We start from the raw sequence: 16,173 nt of genomic DNA on the forward strand, positions 1-16,173 counted from the left end.
CCCACAGCCGTTGGCATTTGTCAAGGAGAAACTGTCTCATTCCTATCCTAATTAAATACGCCTTCTTAACGAAGACTCGACCATGGCGCCCTCCAAGCGCAAGATCCCTGCCGACGACGACGGCTTTATCCACACCATCTCCGACGACGAAGACGTCCCCGAGCTCGACAACATTGTTGCCGAAGACGATGACGACGTGAACGGTGCTGGCGCGGGCGGCAGGCCGAAGAAGAAGGCCAAGACTTCCATCGATAAAGAGTCTAAGAAGGATAAGAAGAAGAAGGGCAAGAAGGCCAAGAATGGTGAGGCTGACGCCGAAGAGGAGGAGGATGCGGGTATTTGGGGGAAGAAAGATGATGACGATGGGGCGATGGACTCGGAGTTCGAGTTTGCGCTGGACCCGGCGACGGATTTGATTGGGGATGGGGAGTGGGAAGGCTGGGGGTTTGAAGGCGCGAAGAAGGCGACGGAGTCGGGGAAGGTGAATGTGGATATTGACGAGATTATTCGGAGGAGGAGGGAGAAAAAGGAGAAGCAGCAGAAGAAGCAGAAAGGGGAGGAGGATAGTGAGGAAAAGGATGATGAGGATGTCGAGATGGAGGGTGTTGATTTGGATGACGATGAGGATGAGGTGCTGGCTGATGACGCGTTTGGTATGGGCGCACAGTCTGGAGATGAGGAGGAGGGTCAGGGTGAGGGTGAGGAGAGTGAAAAAGATGAGGAGGAGGAAGACGAAGAGGAAGACGAGGACGAAGCCGCATCCGACGACGACGACGACGACGACGACGACGACTCCGTCGCCACTCCGAACCCTCACCCCGAAGACGAATCATCCGAATCTGAAGAAGAGGAAGACGAAGAGGAGCAAGCCAAGGCCAAGGAGTTCTTTGCTGCGCCAGAGGAGACTGAGACCAAGAACGGCCAGGCCTCGACCTTCCAGAGCATGAACCTCTCCCGACCAATCCTTAGGGGTCTGACCTCCGTCGGCTTCACGAAGCCGACTCCTATCCAGGCCCAGACGATCCCGATCGCGCTGATGGGCAAGGACGTGGTCGGCGGCGCCGTCACCGGTTCGGGTAAGACAGCCGCCTTCGTCGTGCCCATTCTCGAGCGCCTCCTCTACCGCCCAAAGAAGGTCCCGACTACGCGCGTCGTCATTTTGACCCCTACCCGTGAATTGGCCATTCAGTGCCATGCTGTTGCCACCAAGCTGGCGGCATACACCGATATCAAGTTCTGCCTTGCGGTCGGCGGTCTCAGTCTGAAGGTTCAGGAAGCTGAGTTGCGGTTACGTCCTGACGTGGTGATCGCCACACCAGGTCGTTTCATCGACCACATGCGCAATTCGGCCAGCTTTGCGGTTGACACGATCGAGATCTTGGTTCTTGACGAAGCCGATCGCATGCTCGAGGACGGTTTCGCGGATGAGTTGAACGAGATTCTCAAGACGCTGCCTAAGTCGAGGCAGACGATGCTCTTCTCGGCTACTATGACGTCGTCTGTCGATAAGCTGATTCGTGTTGGGCTGAACAAGCCGGCGCGGATTATGGTCGACTCGCAGAAGAAGACGGCTGGTACGCTCACGCAGGAGTTTGTGCGCTTGAGGCCGGGGCGCGAGGGCAAGCGCATGGGGTATCTGCTGTATATCTGCAAGAATTTGTACACGGAGAGGGTGATCATCTTCTTTCGGCAGAAGAAGGTTGCGCACGAGGCGCGTATCATCTTTGGGCTTCACGGCCTGTCGTGCGCCGAGTTGCACGGTAGCATGAACCAGACTCAGGTATGGTTTACTCCTATCTACATGATAAGGACCACAAACTTACAATTCCCAGCGTATCGCCAGCGTTGAGGCCTTCCGCGACGGCAAGGTTAACTTCCTGCTCGCCACAGACGTCGCCTCGCGTGGTCTCGACATCAAAGGCGTCGACACAGTCATCAACTACGAGGCCCCACAAACCCACGAGATCTACGTTCACCGTGTCGGTCGCACAGCCCGTGCTGGGCGCAGCGGTACGGCCATCACGCTCGCCGCCGAGCCCGACCGCAAGGTCGTCAAGGCAGCCGTCAAGGCCGCCAAGCAACACGGAGCGAAGGTCGTGAGCCGCGTGATTGACGCCGCCGAGGTAGACAAGCTCCAGGCCGAAGTCGACGCCATGGCCGAGGAGGTACAAGAAATCCTGCGCGAGGAGAAGGAAGAGAAGCAACTGCAGCAGATGGAGATGCAGGTGCGCAAGGGTGAGAACCTGATCAAGCACGAGGAGGAGATCAAGAGCCGGCCGAAGAGAACGTGGTTTGAGAGTGAAAAAGACAAGCAGCGGGCGAAGCAGGCCGGGCTGGATGCGCTGAATGGGGTGAAGGAGAAGATGAAAAAGAAGGGGGAGGGGAAGTTAAGTAATAAGGATAAAAAGAAGCTGGATTCGATGAGGGAGCGAAAGGAGGGGAAGGCGTGGAAGAAGGGTAGGGCAGAGAGAGCGGGGAAGGGAGCTGTGTTAAATTTGAAGAAGGTTATAAAGCGGAAGCCGAAGAATAAGGCGAAGGGGAAGGGGAGGAAATAATGTAGTTGGGGGTAGGAAATGTGGTATGATGTATCGATACCATTCATCTATCTACATAGAGGTTTGGATACCTTACATGTTGTCATCCCAATCTGTGCTGTTGTTAAAAGGGTACCTCTCCACTTTAGGGGGTTGGGTTGGTTTTTATTTTTATTTTATTTTTATTTTTTTTTTTTTTTGTTTGGGGGAGGGGAGGGGGGGGGAAGGGGGGGAAAAGCTAGAGCTAGCTCAATGGGCCAGACCTGCGGGTGACGTAAGGCTCAAGGGGCCTCCAGCGGCCTCTGGCTGAGGCCAGCAATCGCAGCGATTGGGCGCGTTTTGTGAATGCAACTTGTTGATAAACTGCATCACCTCCAGCCCGCATCTTCACCACCTTGGTTTTCTTTGCTGTGAGAAGGTCATCCTTCTTTTTTGTCTTAAACTAGGATATTTCTGGTTGATCGTTTCGGCGCACTCTGCAGTAACATCAACGGTCTGTATATATCCCCATCTTGCGCGCGCCAATTGACCCTCCAGAAATTGGCATGCGCTGGGCATCATAGGCGATAGCGCGCTCTCCAAGACACCTTAGGTAAAACTTTTAACTGACTGACCGTCTCCCGGCTAGGCACCAGAGCTTTGTTTTTTTTTTTTTTCTCCATCGACCGACTGCAAACGAAAACGAGGGCGGATATCCTTAACAAACCAGAACCGTGGCGCCCGCTCCAGAGAGCTCACCATCCTCACTGGCTTCAACAACAACGCCGGTTTCGAACAAGACAATCAAGCGCCTACCGGGACACAGAACTAATATCTTGTGGTGGCATCCCCGAACCGGAAGCCCGATCGTTGCGCATTCGCATTCGCGTCGTACTCTTGTTCCTCTATTTGTGCAGTCCTTCCAACGTATACATTCGTCGAGATCGGCTGTCCTATCGACGCTCCGTCTGCTTGTCCCGTTCCGCGAAAACTTCACGAGCTATCGTACCCAGCTACGAGGTCGGATTTGGGCATATATAATCTCAAGGCAAATCCGGAGGGCGATTGGGATCAAACCGGAGAGGAGATTCAATTTGGGTCTGCCCTTCGGGGCGGTTGGGAGGACTAATACCGGGCTTCGAGGGTCAGGCAAAAGCGTAGAGGTTGAGGCTGAGCATCGACACCAACAACTACCACCCTGGTCCCAAACTGCCACCTGGGAAGGTTACTCCTTCAGTCACGAAGCCTTGCAGCACACATCGACCAAGATGCGGCCCTACCAATACACCTCCCCCCCCACCACCAGCACCAACTCAGGGTTCGAATACTCTCCATACGGCACCGGCACTCCCCTTCCCCAACCACAACGTGAGCGTGGCGCCCGCCGCAAAAAAATCGCCGCCGTAGCGGGCAGCGTCTACCGCGCGGGTGTAGCCGCCGCATCAGAGCTCAAAGAGCAGTATTACAACAGCCGAGCGGCGGCCGCAGCAGCACGGGATACCGGGGTGACGGAGAGGGGGATACCCTCATCGCATGTGTCAGGACCAGGGGCGGCAGCAGGGGCAGACGAGTCGCCTATCCCCTCGATACCGAACTCCTTTCCCCATGTTAAGATAGCCACTTCGGGAAAGAGGGGGGGAGGGGAGGAGCAGCATCTGATTCTCTTCCCTACATATACAAAACGGTTTAACAAGAGCACTGCATCGAACTTATCGACGCGTTTCCCGCCCGGGCATCCATTCCATCAGGCGCTTGCAGCAGCCATACAGACCGGGGCAGAACGTTTGCCGCCGCAGGAGGAAGAGTACTGGCGCAGCACGGTTGTTATGGAAGAAAATGCCGTCGTGGATGTGGATGTACGCGGGTGGGTGTATCGCCCGCATCGGGGACCGTTGACGAGGAAGAATAGGATGGTGATCGGCTTGGCGAGGAAGATGAGTGGCGTTTCGTCGGCACAACCACAGGCAGGGGGGAAGGGGGAGGAGGGGGGAAATTGTAAGGGAGTTGGGAGAGTATGGGAGTGATGGAGAGGGGGAGAGGCCTCCTCTGCCGCCTAGGACGACGGGTACGGGGTTGTCGACAGCGGCGACTGTGACGACCGGGCCGCCGGTTGAGTTGACCGAGGAGGAGCAAGCGGCTGCTAACGCGACACTGATGGCAAGAATTGGGCCGTTTGTCACGACAGCTGTCGCTCAGACGCCCGTTACACTATTCTTCTATAACGACACCAGATCCCGTTCGCATACTATCCTTACGGACTCATCAGGCCACTTCTGCACGCGCGTGGCGCTCTCCTTCACCCCCACACACATCCGCGTCCTCGCCAACGAGGACTTGTCCATGGTATCCCCCATCGAAGTCACGCCCCCCCAAGGCATCAGCCTCATAAGCGACATCGACGACACAATCAAGCACTCCGGCATCTACCTTGGCGCGCGCGAGATCTTTCGCAACGTCTTCGTGCGCTCCCTGGAAAACCAGACCGTCGACGGGGTACGTGAATGGTTCAACCGCATGGAAGCCCTCGGCGTCAAAATGCACTACTGCTCCAACAGCCCCTGGCAGCTATACCCCATGCTGGGCTGCTTTTTCCATGTGGCAGGCCTCCCGATGGGGTCGATGCATCTGAAGCAGTATAGCGGCATGCTGCAGGGGCTGTTTGAGCCGGTCGCGGAAAGGAAGAAGGCGAATCTGGAGGGGATTTTGAGGGATTTTCCCGAGAGGAAGTTTCTGCTTGTGGGGGATAGTGGCGAGGCCGATCTGGAGGTGTATACGGAGCTGGCGGTGCAGAATCCGGGGCGAGTGTTGGCAGTTTTCGTGAGGGATGTTACCACGCCGGAGCAGACGACGGGTTTCTTCGACAGCTCCTTTGGCGCTGGCAACGGAGCTGGGGGGACCAGGCAGGCTGAGACGGCTAGGAATGGGGCAAGAAGTAACAGGCCGCCGCTCCCTCCCAGGACGCTTGCTCCCCCGCCGAGTTTGGGGAGTTTGGGGCTACCGAGTACGGAATCGCCTACTGATGGGACGAGAGATATTCCCCGAAAGCCGGTGCCCCCTCCGCGACCATCGAAACCGGCCGCTCTACGCGGGGCACCGTCGGATAACCGGCCTCGCACAGCAGGCGCCGATGTCACGAGACCAAGTCCGCAGTTATCAACAGAGAGTGTCCGGCCTAGCACAAGCGCGAGACCAACACCTCCCCCTCCCCCTCCTCCCCGTCGGAGGACGACGCCGTTAGCCGTCACAGCTGCAGGGCCGGTGATTTCTGTCGAGTCAAGCCGGGAACCAGATCCACCGAGGCTACCTCCTAGGTCATCTACCCGTCCGCTGGGACAAGAATCTCATCCTGTTTCGGGTATCTCAAGAACAGCCACGACCCCACCCGTTATTACCAGTGAGCCTACCACATCTGCGGGCACCTCGGGGCAGTTCGTCAACAAGAAGGTCGAGACATGGCTGAGGAAGTTGGCGAGAGCACACGAAGTGCTGGATGCCGTTGGAGTGAAGCTATATACGTGGCGAAAAGGGGATGATGTGGTTCTTGAGGCGGAGGGGATTGTTAGGGAGGCGTTGAAGGCCCTGAATAGGGGGGAGGTAGAGTAGGATTGGAGCCTGGGTTGGATAAGCATAATATATACTTATGAGGGAGTTTGGGAGGAAAGAGTTATAAAGAGGTATTAATATATAAGCTATAGATGCTGTTTTGTTATATGTATAGAAAATGACAGCAATAAAAACAGAAAGGGGGACCGAGAGGAGAGATCCCTTTGGACGCTTACCTCTGCTCAAACCCTAACCCGCACACTCACGCCGACCCTAACCCTGGTCTGTGACCGCCTACCCGTTTCAGGCGCATCAAGGACCCTCTGCCTCCAAAAACCAAAAAAATAAAAAAAAAAAAGGTAGGGAAAAAAATGTGGCGGCAGTCAACGGCGAGCGTCAAATAGAAAGCTGAAGATTCGTTGAAAGAAAAGCTTAGCATTTTGGTTGATTGAGTCACCAGCAATCGTTCAGCCGCGCTACTTCATTTCGGACACAGGCAGCCAATGAATCGGTCGGCGTGAGCAGGTGCCCCCTCCTTGTCAAAAAGGAAAACAAAAACAAAAAAAAAGGACAAAAGTCCCAGGAGCGCGCACAGGCTGAGCCATGTATGTGGCAGCTCGCGCGGGACGCCTGCTGCATCCACTGATACATTCTTCGGCTTCGTCAAGGTCAACACGGCTTCTTAGAGTCACTGCGCTCTCGGAAACTCGGTCCTATTCTTCTTCCTTTGCCTTTTCACCCACTCCATCGCGGCGACTTTGGATTCCGCGCCGCCCTTCGCCAGGCTTCACCATCTCGAGCTCGAAAACCGGCGTAAAGAAATCTAATCGCAACAATTTCAACAGCCCCTCCTCCCAAACTTCAACCCCGCTCCGCATCCCCCCTTCTCTTTTCCCAGACCACGTCGCGCGCCCCGATCACAGGCGAACAGGCCGTTTGATTCTCATTCCGAAGCCGGGCACTCCTGAATACCCGGCCGACTTCCCTTTCTCGCCGACTGTTACGAATAATCCGAAGGCAATGTACAACTACGTGCGTGTAGTGTCCGCCCCGTCGGCAGACACACCGGGAGTCTGTCTGTTGCTGCACTTCGACAGCCGGCGATACTTCTTCGGTCGGGTCGCCGAAGGAACGCAAAGGCTCTTGAACCAACGTACGGTCTCGCTGATGAAGGCGACGGATATTTTCCTCTCCGGCCGGATCGACTGGTCGTCGACAGGCGGACTGTTGGGAATGTTTTTGACACTCGCGGAGATCAAAGGGCGGTCGGACCAGATGCTGCAGGACCAGAATGAGAAGGCTCGGAGGGAGGGGAAGAAGGAGGTGAAGTATCATGAGGGGCATGTCAATGTGCATGGTGGGAAGAATTTGGTGCATATGTTGGCGTCGGCGAGGCGGTTTATATTCAGGAAGGCGATGCCTGTGTGTCCTAGGGAGGTGAGGAGGGATCCGAGGGCGGACGGCAATAAGAGGCCGGATTATGAGGATGAGAATATTCGCGTGTGGTCGATCCCCGCCTCTATCGCGACAGAGAACAGCAGTAGTAACGCTGCTGCTGCTGCTGCTGCTGCTGCTGCTGCTGCTGCTGCTGCTGCTGTTGCGCAAGACAGCGACCAGTCGCCGCCTAGGAAGCGCAAGCGGACCGAGGACAGCACCGCTGAAGGGGAGGCTGAGAACGAATCGACGTCCATGACTGACGAAGAAGCAGACCAGCACCTGCGCGAATCGGTCGTCAAGGACATGTTCGGCTCGCACTGGAGTCTCGACACCCTGCGCGAGATGAAGCTGTCACAGGTCAAGCTTCCCGCCAAGATTTTTGTCAAGAACGAAAAGGGCGAGCTCGAGCTGTACAACGGCCCCCTGCCCGACGGCACCAACAATCCCCCGGATATCAACGTCTTTGTGCGTCTGCCTTGGCCCGCATCCCGCGTCGAGAAGCTGCCCAAGACCGAGCCGTCCAAGGAGACCATGTGCTATGTGGTCAAGAACTATGGTCGTCGCGGCAAGTTTGACGTCACGAAGGCTGATGAACTTGGTGTGCCGAAGCAGCACCGCAAGTTCCTTGCCAATGGGCAGAATGTCACCGGCAAAGATGGTATTACTGTCACGCCAGATATGGTCCTCGGCCCGTCTGTCCCTGCGGCTGGCTTTGCCATTCTCGATATCCCTTCGCTGGAGTATATCGACGCTGTTCTCGCGCGCCCGGAGTGGGCTGATGAAGAGGAGATCGTCAAAGGCGTCCACGTGGCGTACTGGATCCTGGGTGACGGCGTCGATGCGAAGGACGAGCGCATCCAGGCGTTCATGAAGGCACACTCCTCGTGGAAGCACATCGTCTTTAGCAAGTCGCTCAACCCCAACGTCATCGCCATGATGAAAGCCGCCGATAAGACTATCCGCATGCACCACATCGACCCGGACCGCTACCCTTTGCCAGTTTACGACAACAACGGAGGTAGTCTGCCCTCCGGGGATGGTGTGCCTGACCAAACCGTCGGTGTAGCAGGCCACACCTACCTCATCCTCCCTCGCATCGACTTCCCCACGGACAACATCATCCCCCCGATGAACACCAAGTGGCCGTCGATCGACCTCGTACAAAACGGCGCCGAGATCCTCGCCCTGGCCCAAGCCGGCCGCGAGCGGATCGCCAGCCCCGAGTTCCAAGCCGAGGTCGCGCGTGCCCAACAGGACCTCCCCCTCCCGAACACTGAAATCATCCCCCTCGGCACGGGCTCCTCCATCCCGTCCAACTACCGCAACGTCTCCGCAAACCTGGTGCGCATCCCCGGCTGGGGCAGTCTCATCCTCGACTGCGGCGAGAATACCCTGGGTCAGCTGCGCCGGTTGTATGGCTACGCAGGCGCTGACGAGGTTTTGCGCGACCTCCGCGCCATCTACATCTCGCACAGCCATGCGGACCACCACCTTGGCACCGTGGCGGTTATCGACGCCTGGCTGAAAGCCACCTCCCAAAGGGAGGAAACAGCCTCCGGCAAGCTAGCCATCATCGCCGCGCCCAAATACCAAGCCTTCATCCGCGAGTTCCACCAAGTCCAGCCCCTCGGCCTCCTCGACCGCGTGTTCCCCGTCACATTGGGCAAGACCGACTTCCGCCACGTCCCGGGTCGCGTGCTGGAAGTCTACAACAGCTACAACGTCCCCGACCTCCCCAAGATCGAGCCCGTCCTGGTAGACCATTGCTACGAGGCCGCCGCGACAATCTTTACTTTCGATCAAGACGCTAGATACGGCGGGCTGAAGATCGCCTACTCAGGCGACTGCCGCCCGTCGGCGGAATTTGCCTCCGTCGGGCGCGGCGCCCACCTTTTGATTCATGAATGCACGTTCGAGGACGGGCTGCAGGCCGACGCACTGGCGAAGAAGCATTCTACCCTGTCAGAGGCCCTCGCCGTAGGGAGGGATATGCAAGCGCGCCGGATCCTGCTGACACATTTTAGCCAGCGGTATCCCCAGCTGCCGGCGGTGAGCAAGGAAGTGTTGCAGCAGGGACAGGACGGGGACAGGGATGTGGAGGTGCTATTTGCCTTTGACTTGATGAGGGTTAGGTTGGGAGAGTTTAAGCATGCGAATGCGTTTTTGCCGGCGTTGAGGAAATTGTATGAAGCTGAGGAGCCGGAGGAGGTCGCAGCAGAAGAGTAGGCGGAAGGTATGGGGATATAAAAGGGGGTTTGGGATTCTGAGCTGTATTAGTACGTATGCGATATTTAAAAGGTATCGGGCTGTGTACCTAGGTATAGAGGGTTCGTGATCGGTGGTGAAAACGGTAATATATATATTTACATATAAAATACATTCTGTTCTCTGACAATAAAAATTGGGATCACCTCGGGCTCACATACAAGACGCATAATTGAATAGTCGTTGACACAGGCAACGCTCAATGTGAACTTTATTTGCTCATTTCGAACGGCTCTATCGCTCTATCTCCAAGTACTACAACACCTCTTCCAGCTTGTCCACTCATGACTAACCAACAACGTCACCATCTACACAACCGGTATCACATACACCACGATGAGGGGGCCAAACCAACAAGAGGAACATCCTACAACACACCCAATCAACCAGTTAGCAATGAACAACGTCAGGGAAGGGACTCACCTGTTTTTGATTATCAGCAGCCATTCCTCTCTATGTATCGCTCGCTCGATCTAGTTAAGGGGGACTCTAGGTCTCAGAACGGGGGAGAGAAAGTAAAAAAGTAAGCACCACACCAACTTACATCCTCCAATACCAATACTCTTTCACCCCTTTGCTCAACGCAGGCCAAGCCATCCTCCTCTGTCCCTGTCCTTGTCCCTGTCCCTGTCCCTGTCCCTGTCCCTGTCCCTGTTCTTGTTCCTGTTCCTGTCCCTGCCCCAGCTCCAGCCGTCCCCCTCCTCGTCCCTGTTCCTCCCCCTCCTGACCAGCAGGAGCAGGACAAGTAAGCCTGTACCTCATCCCAAAACTCATATCGCGCTGGCTTGCGCTTCTTCGTAGTACTGCTTGCTGTTCTTGTTTCTGCTGGTTTTGGGCCGGTCCCTGAGGGAGTTGATACCATGAACAACCATAAATCATCCTCCTCACTTCCTAGCACAGACAGAGGTACTCGCTTGTTGCTGGCGGTCTGATCATGCCGAGGAGACTAAGAGTGCGGTCGTCGCTGGAGGATGGCGAGCACGAGCGGGTGTCGTTTCCCGCGGCAGAACATACACGCTGCTGCTGTTGGAAGATGACATCCGCGGGTTGACAACTTCGATCTCGGTATCAGAGCAGCTTTCATCATGGGATTGAGACGCTGCTAGCACCGAGTGGAGGGGAACGAGGTCGGTTGATGTGCTCGATACCGCCGTCGTCGTGCAAGGCCAATCCTGTTTAACCCTGCTGCTGTTGCCAGACAAACTCGAGCAAGAGGACTGTCCTGGGGAGTTGCTAGCAATAACCGCAAACGCAGGATTGGTATATGCCGCCCCCGCTGGCTGACGTCCCGTATCCGTTGAATCCAACTCTCTCATCCCAGCCTCCTCATCACCCTGAGAGTCCGTCTCCTCCTCCCAAATATGCAATCGCACTTGCGGCACCGGCACCCCCCCCCCCAACCAACAACCCTCACCCGCCCAGGCAAACCCCCACGATGTTTATTCCTCCTCCCTTGCCCTACCCCCATCCTCACCCCCATGCCCCTCAACCGCTCCCACCCCTTCCTCTCCCACCTCCCCTGGCGAACCACAGCTTTCGCCGCGCGCATAACCTTCATCATCCTCTCTTCCTGATCAGAAGGTTCCTGATGATGAGGGTAAAACCACAATCAGGCCTCAACAACCCTCAAAAGCCTCGGGCGCTTAGGTTTCGCCCGGGTAAGCATATTCGCCCTCAAGCAGAGCAAAACCTGAGGAAGTCCGCCGAGAACGGAGAGGATACACGCCCTACAGCCTACTCCCACATGCGCATGCACACTTCTTCTCCCCCCCTCAATCCCCTTGTCTCCCGGTGACACGACCAGCGCCAACCTCCACCCCCTCCCCACTCCTTTTCCAAAATATCTCTCGAAACTCCCGTCCGCACCATCAAAAAAAACAACCTCCCAGCCACACCCGACACACGCTCGACGCATTCCTTGACAACCCCCCTCCACTCCCCAACGGCCGCGTCGGTATACCCGAATCCGAGTTCACTGCGCTGCGCATACGAGAAGGGTCGGGTCATCAGGGTGGGCGTAGCCAGGGACGACGGTTGCGCTAGAGCCGGAGCCGGAGCCGAAGCCGGAGGTTGAGAAAGACGAGGTTGAGGACGAGGGTTTAGTTTTCGAGGGCATGTATGGCCTCGTGGAGACGTATCGGCGCTGCCTAGGTGTTCCCGAGATGGGCGAATAATGCTTGGAACAGTGATGACAACTGGCCAGGGATCTCAGCTGTTTGATGATCGACGGCTCTTCTCTGCACTCTGGCCGTCGTTAGCCAATGTGGATGGATAGAAAACGACGTACCATAGGCATCCATAAGCCTTATACCCTCCAAAATCCTTACGACGTGCCCTTTATCCAACAGTATCTTGACTTGACCAGAACAAAGACCACCCTTTCATCCGCAACTCCATCTTTCAGTGCATTGTTGCGTCAGACAGAATGGACTGGCCAGCTTGACGCAGGCAGGCAGTTACTTTATATATCCATCCATCTTCAGCGAGCTATGTAGCAGATGAGACAGAGGCAGGCAGGCAGGCAAGCAGGCAGGCAAGCAAGCAGGCAGGCAGGCAGGCAGGCAGGTAAGTCGTAAGATGTGGATGGTGTCACGCTTTCACGTCTTCGCATAGGCAGGCAGGTAAGCGAGCCAAATGTCAAAACCTCGCTTGAGACATTGGCTCTTTCTAGAAAGAACAATTGGCGAGCTATTCCAGGATCTTCATAGCCTCGAGTTAAGAGACCCAGTTTCGTTTTAGATCAACCGATATCTAGAAACAACGTCAGTTAAAGACAATATTAAAAATCAACACCTCAAACAGACTCACTTGAAACAACCGTATTCCAGGCTGCTGCTCAATCCGTCCAACACGAACGAACATCGGTCACTCCCAAAAACGAATCGAATCGGGCCTCTTGAAAACAACTCGATAGGCATGTTCAACAGCATACAACCACCAAGCACCTTGCAACACGCTGTTGGAACAAGGCCAGGATAGTCATGCCTTAAAGTGTAACCGACCAGAGAGGCTCACTCGCTCGCTGCTAGAGCGTTGCCTCAAAGGGGAAAAAAAAAAAGCTATGAGATCGGGCCCAGGAGCCACGTTTCTATCAAGCCTTTCCACTCCCATCATTGATCGATTGACCCATTATGATTTCCCATCAGCCCATACGAGAGATGACCATAAAAGCAAAGTTAACAGAAAGTCAAGAAGAAAAAAAACGTAAAACCTTTCCCTTATCAACGACGCCCCCCTCTCCCCCGGGTTTCTCATGCCCCAAATCATCGCACCTAATTCGCCGCACCATTGCCACCCCTATCAACAAATGCCGAAGGTAACAAAAAGAAAACACTAGGATAACAAAGTATACCATGCCTGCTAAGAGACGTTCCCATCGTAAAGTCCCCAATCTGCCTGATACAGCAAAAGTGCTGTTTGTGCGGAGAAAGTAACTTATTTGACGCTGTCAGTCTGTATCATGGCCATCATCTGACTATTGACGGCTGAACCTCGCACGAAGGCCGATGTGCATTGGCTTGCTGCTGCTGCTGCTGCTGCTGCTGCTGCTGCTGCTGCTCTCTCTGTCTCTGTCTCTCGAGACGGATACGAGCTGCCTCGGTGCCATCATCGGGATGTGCTGACTCGCGGAACCACGGGTGCTGCAGAGCCTCCTTCGCAGTGATACGCCGGGCCGGGTCGTAGACAAAGATCTTCTGGAGGAGATCCAAGAATTGCGCCAAAAACCGCGTTGTCGGGGGAACGATTTCCTGTTGTCGTCAGCTGATTACTCATCAACAAGGGACACATCGAGCATAGCTTACATCCAATCTCTTCATAGCCTTAACGAACCGTCTAGACGCACGAGTGGTGTCAGGCTGGGGATAATCAAGCTTGTAGCGCTTGAAATACCTGCAGAAAAAAATTGAGGAGGTTGTTAGCCAGTATAACTTGGAAAGTGCAAAAAAAAAAAAGAAAAATAAGTCGCGTACTTGGCCGCAGAGTTACCGCCGTTGCGGGTCATCCGGTGCACTTGCTGAATCAGAGGCACGTCGATCCGCTGGCCCACGACAGACTCCATCATGGCCAGATGCTCGAGGTTATCGTGCGTCTGGAAGAGCGCATCACCAGTAAAGAACTCGACTAGGATGCACCCGATACTCCAGATATCGCAAGGGAATGACCACCCAAGGCCAAGGATGATCTCGGGCGCCCGGTAGTGGCGGGTAGACACAACCGAGGAGTGGTACTCGTCCTGAAAGGTGGCCGAGCCGAAATCAATCAATCGAATCTCCGTGTCCAGGAGCACCTTTCGCTGTGTAGCCTGACGGCACACCGTCGTGCTAGCCGACGGAATCTTCCGATTGTAAGTAAATGTCTGGTATTCGCTGTTGCACAGCAGGATGTTTTCCGGCTTCAGATCGGTGTGGATCAGGTTCAGATCATGGAGGACTGTGTTTCGGGTCAGCCAATCATACTCTACACAAGTGTCTGCTGATCTAAGTGGTTTGGGAGTCTTACAAGCTACGCTCGTAAGGAGCTGCCTCGCGAAATTCTGGATCTGGCTGTTCGGGAAGGGCACAAAGTTGTTGCTCTTGAGGAAGTCGAACACGCTCTGGCCCAGCAGGTCCATAACGATGCAGATGTGGCCACGGAAGTCGAAGCAGTCGCGGAAGTGAATGCAACGATTCCGGTTCTCGGCATCATTTGCTCGGAGCGTCTCAAGCACCCGCAGCTCGATCTTGCTCGCCTCGCGGTATTTCTGCACAGAGCGGATGATCTTGATGGCAACAAACTTGTTGGTGACCTTATCCCTCGCCTGGACCACCTTGCCGAACGTGCCCTGGCCGAGCAGCTTGTGTATCGTATCTAACACAGTTAGTGAACGTCTCGTAGAGCAGAGGTAAGCAGAGGTGATGAAGTAGAACTCACATCTATCGGTCAGATCGGCCTCTGGGACGACAATGTAGTGGCCATCATCATCATCGTAACGGACATTCTTGTTTGGCGAAGTCTGTGTGTCGTTAAGAAGTCAGTAAAATTTACCAAAAAAAAACAACCCAGCCAAAAGCAGTGGGCCACCTACGTCAGGAATAACGGGGATATGAACCTCCTTGGCCTTCTTGGGCGGGAACGGCGGAGGCTTGTAGCTCAAGAACGCATCGGTCATGGGCGGAGGGAGCGGAGGCGGGACCTCGCGGCGCCTTGCCTCATTTGCCACCTGTTGCCGAGTGGTTCTCTTGCGTTTCTGTGAGGCCTGCGCATCGTACTCATATTGCCCATTAGACGACAGAGAGCCCAACGAGGTCGGAGCCGTGGTTTGGTAGGTTGTCGTAGTCCGATCGCTAGCCACAGTCGACTTGCTGGGGGTGTATGAACCGATAGCAGCACTGTGGTGGACAGGATCATAAGGCATGTGCTCGTCATCGCGCTTCCGCTTCTTGCCAGAGCCGTTGACGCCGTTAGTTGCAACAACCTGAGACGAGCTAGCCGCAGTCACCTGCGAAGAAGTGGTTATATGGTTGTTGGTCTGTGGCTGCTGCTGCGGTTGCTGGGGCTCTGGGGTATCCTCAATCACGATAATCTCCTTAGGCAAACCATTCTTGTAGAACTCAGCCCAATCGGGGCCCCGCGAGCGTCTCCTCTTGCGAGCCGGTTGGGGCTGCTCGGCTACGGGCTGCTGCTGCTGCTGGAGGAGATGGTGGTGGTGGTGGTGGTGGTGGTGGTGATGCTGCGAACCTGCGGACATGTTTGCTGTGTAGTAGTGGTCAGAGCGAGACGTTGTCACATCGGCTGTGTGATGCGGCAGGACTCTCGTCAGGTCGGACGCGGACACCGGGGCAAGGCCGTTCGTTGTCGACGCTGTCGCAGGAGGGTATGCAGTTGTAGCAGAAGGATAGGAAAGCTGAGAAGCGGGAGGAAGAACAGTTGCAGTGCGATAGGCCGACGAGTTCGGTTGGTTGGTCGAGGCGTACTGCTGGTGGTGCTGGTGGTGCGAATACCGCAAGTGATGTGGGTTATAATGTGGAAGCGTTGCGGTCGCCGTGGTCGGAGTCGACATGGTCTTGCTGTCGATGCTGCTGCGCGCAAGTTCCCGGCGTTTCTGCGAGAAAATGGCGTCGGGGGTTTGAGTGTGTGGGCTGGGCGAAAGAGGAGGAAGAAGGAAAGAGGGTGTTTCGGGCCAGCCACTGGTCGGAGTCGGAGTCGCTTGCTGCTGTAGAGGACGTGGAGATGGCAGCGGATGCGGATGAGATAGAGGAAAATTGGCTAGGGGACGGGGAAGGGGGCGGGGACGAGGACGAGGACGAGGATGGGAGCGGTTGGCAAGATTGGGGGATGAGGAGAGAGAGGAAAGAGAGGAGAGTGAGGAGAGTGAGGAGGAGGGATTGTTAGGATCGTCAGAGTCAGGTCGCTGGCAGGTTTGGGGCTGGCAGCT

General features: G+C 55.6%; 3 protein-coding genes across 3 annotated transcripts; 2 read left to right on the top strand and 1 right to left on the bottom strand.

Annotated features, from left to right (window-relative positions):
* Nucleotides 1-82: 82 nt before the first annotated feature.
* Nucleotides 83-2,555, top strand: CTHT_0022270 (uncharacterized protein; the record flags this gene model as incomplete). The annotated part of the gene is made up of 2 exons (XM_006692631.1): nucleotides 83-1,780; nucleotides 1,833-2,555. The coding sequence occupies 2 exons, from the start codon at nucleotides 83-85 to the stop codon at nucleotides 2,553-2,555; spliced, it is 2,421 nt and encodes an 806-aa protein (XP_006692694.1).
* A 1,226-nt stretch (nucleotides 2,556-3,781) lies between these two features.
* On the top strand, nucleotides 3,782-9,719 carry CTHT_0022280 (uncharacterized protein; the record flags this gene model as incomplete). The annotated part of the gene is made up of 3 exons (XM_006692632.1): nucleotides 3,782-4,377; nucleotides 4,478-6,112; nucleotides 6,902-9,719. 3 exons carry the CDS (start codon nucleotides 3,782-3,784, stop codon nucleotides 9,717-9,719), a joined length of 5,049 nt encoding a protein of 1,682 aa, XP_006692695.1.
* A 3,506-nt stretch (nucleotides 9,720-13,225) lies between these two features.
* On the bottom strand, nucleotides 13,226-15,798 carry CTHT_0022290 (uncharacterized protein; the record flags this gene model as incomplete). Its single annotated transcript, XM_006692633.1, has 6 exons — nucleotides 13,226-13,507; nucleotides 13,562-13,649; nucleotides 13,730-14,189; nucleotides 14,259-14,606; nucleotides 14,670-14,751; nucleotides 14,824-15,798. 6 exons carry the CDS (start codon nucleotides 15,796-15,798, stop codon nucleotides 13,226-13,228), a joined length of 2,235 nt encoding a protein of 744 aa, XP_006692696.1.
* Between the last annotated feature and the right edge of the window lie 375 nt (nucleotides 15,799-16,173).

This window comes from Thermochaetoides thermophila (genome assembly GCF_000221225.1).
Source record: "Thermochaetoides thermophila DSM 1495 unplaced genomic scaffold scf7180000011816, whole genome shotgun sequence".
NCBI lineage: Eukaryota > Fungi > Ascomycota > Sordariomycetes > Sordariales > Chaetomiaceae > Thermochaetoides > Thermochaetoides thermophila.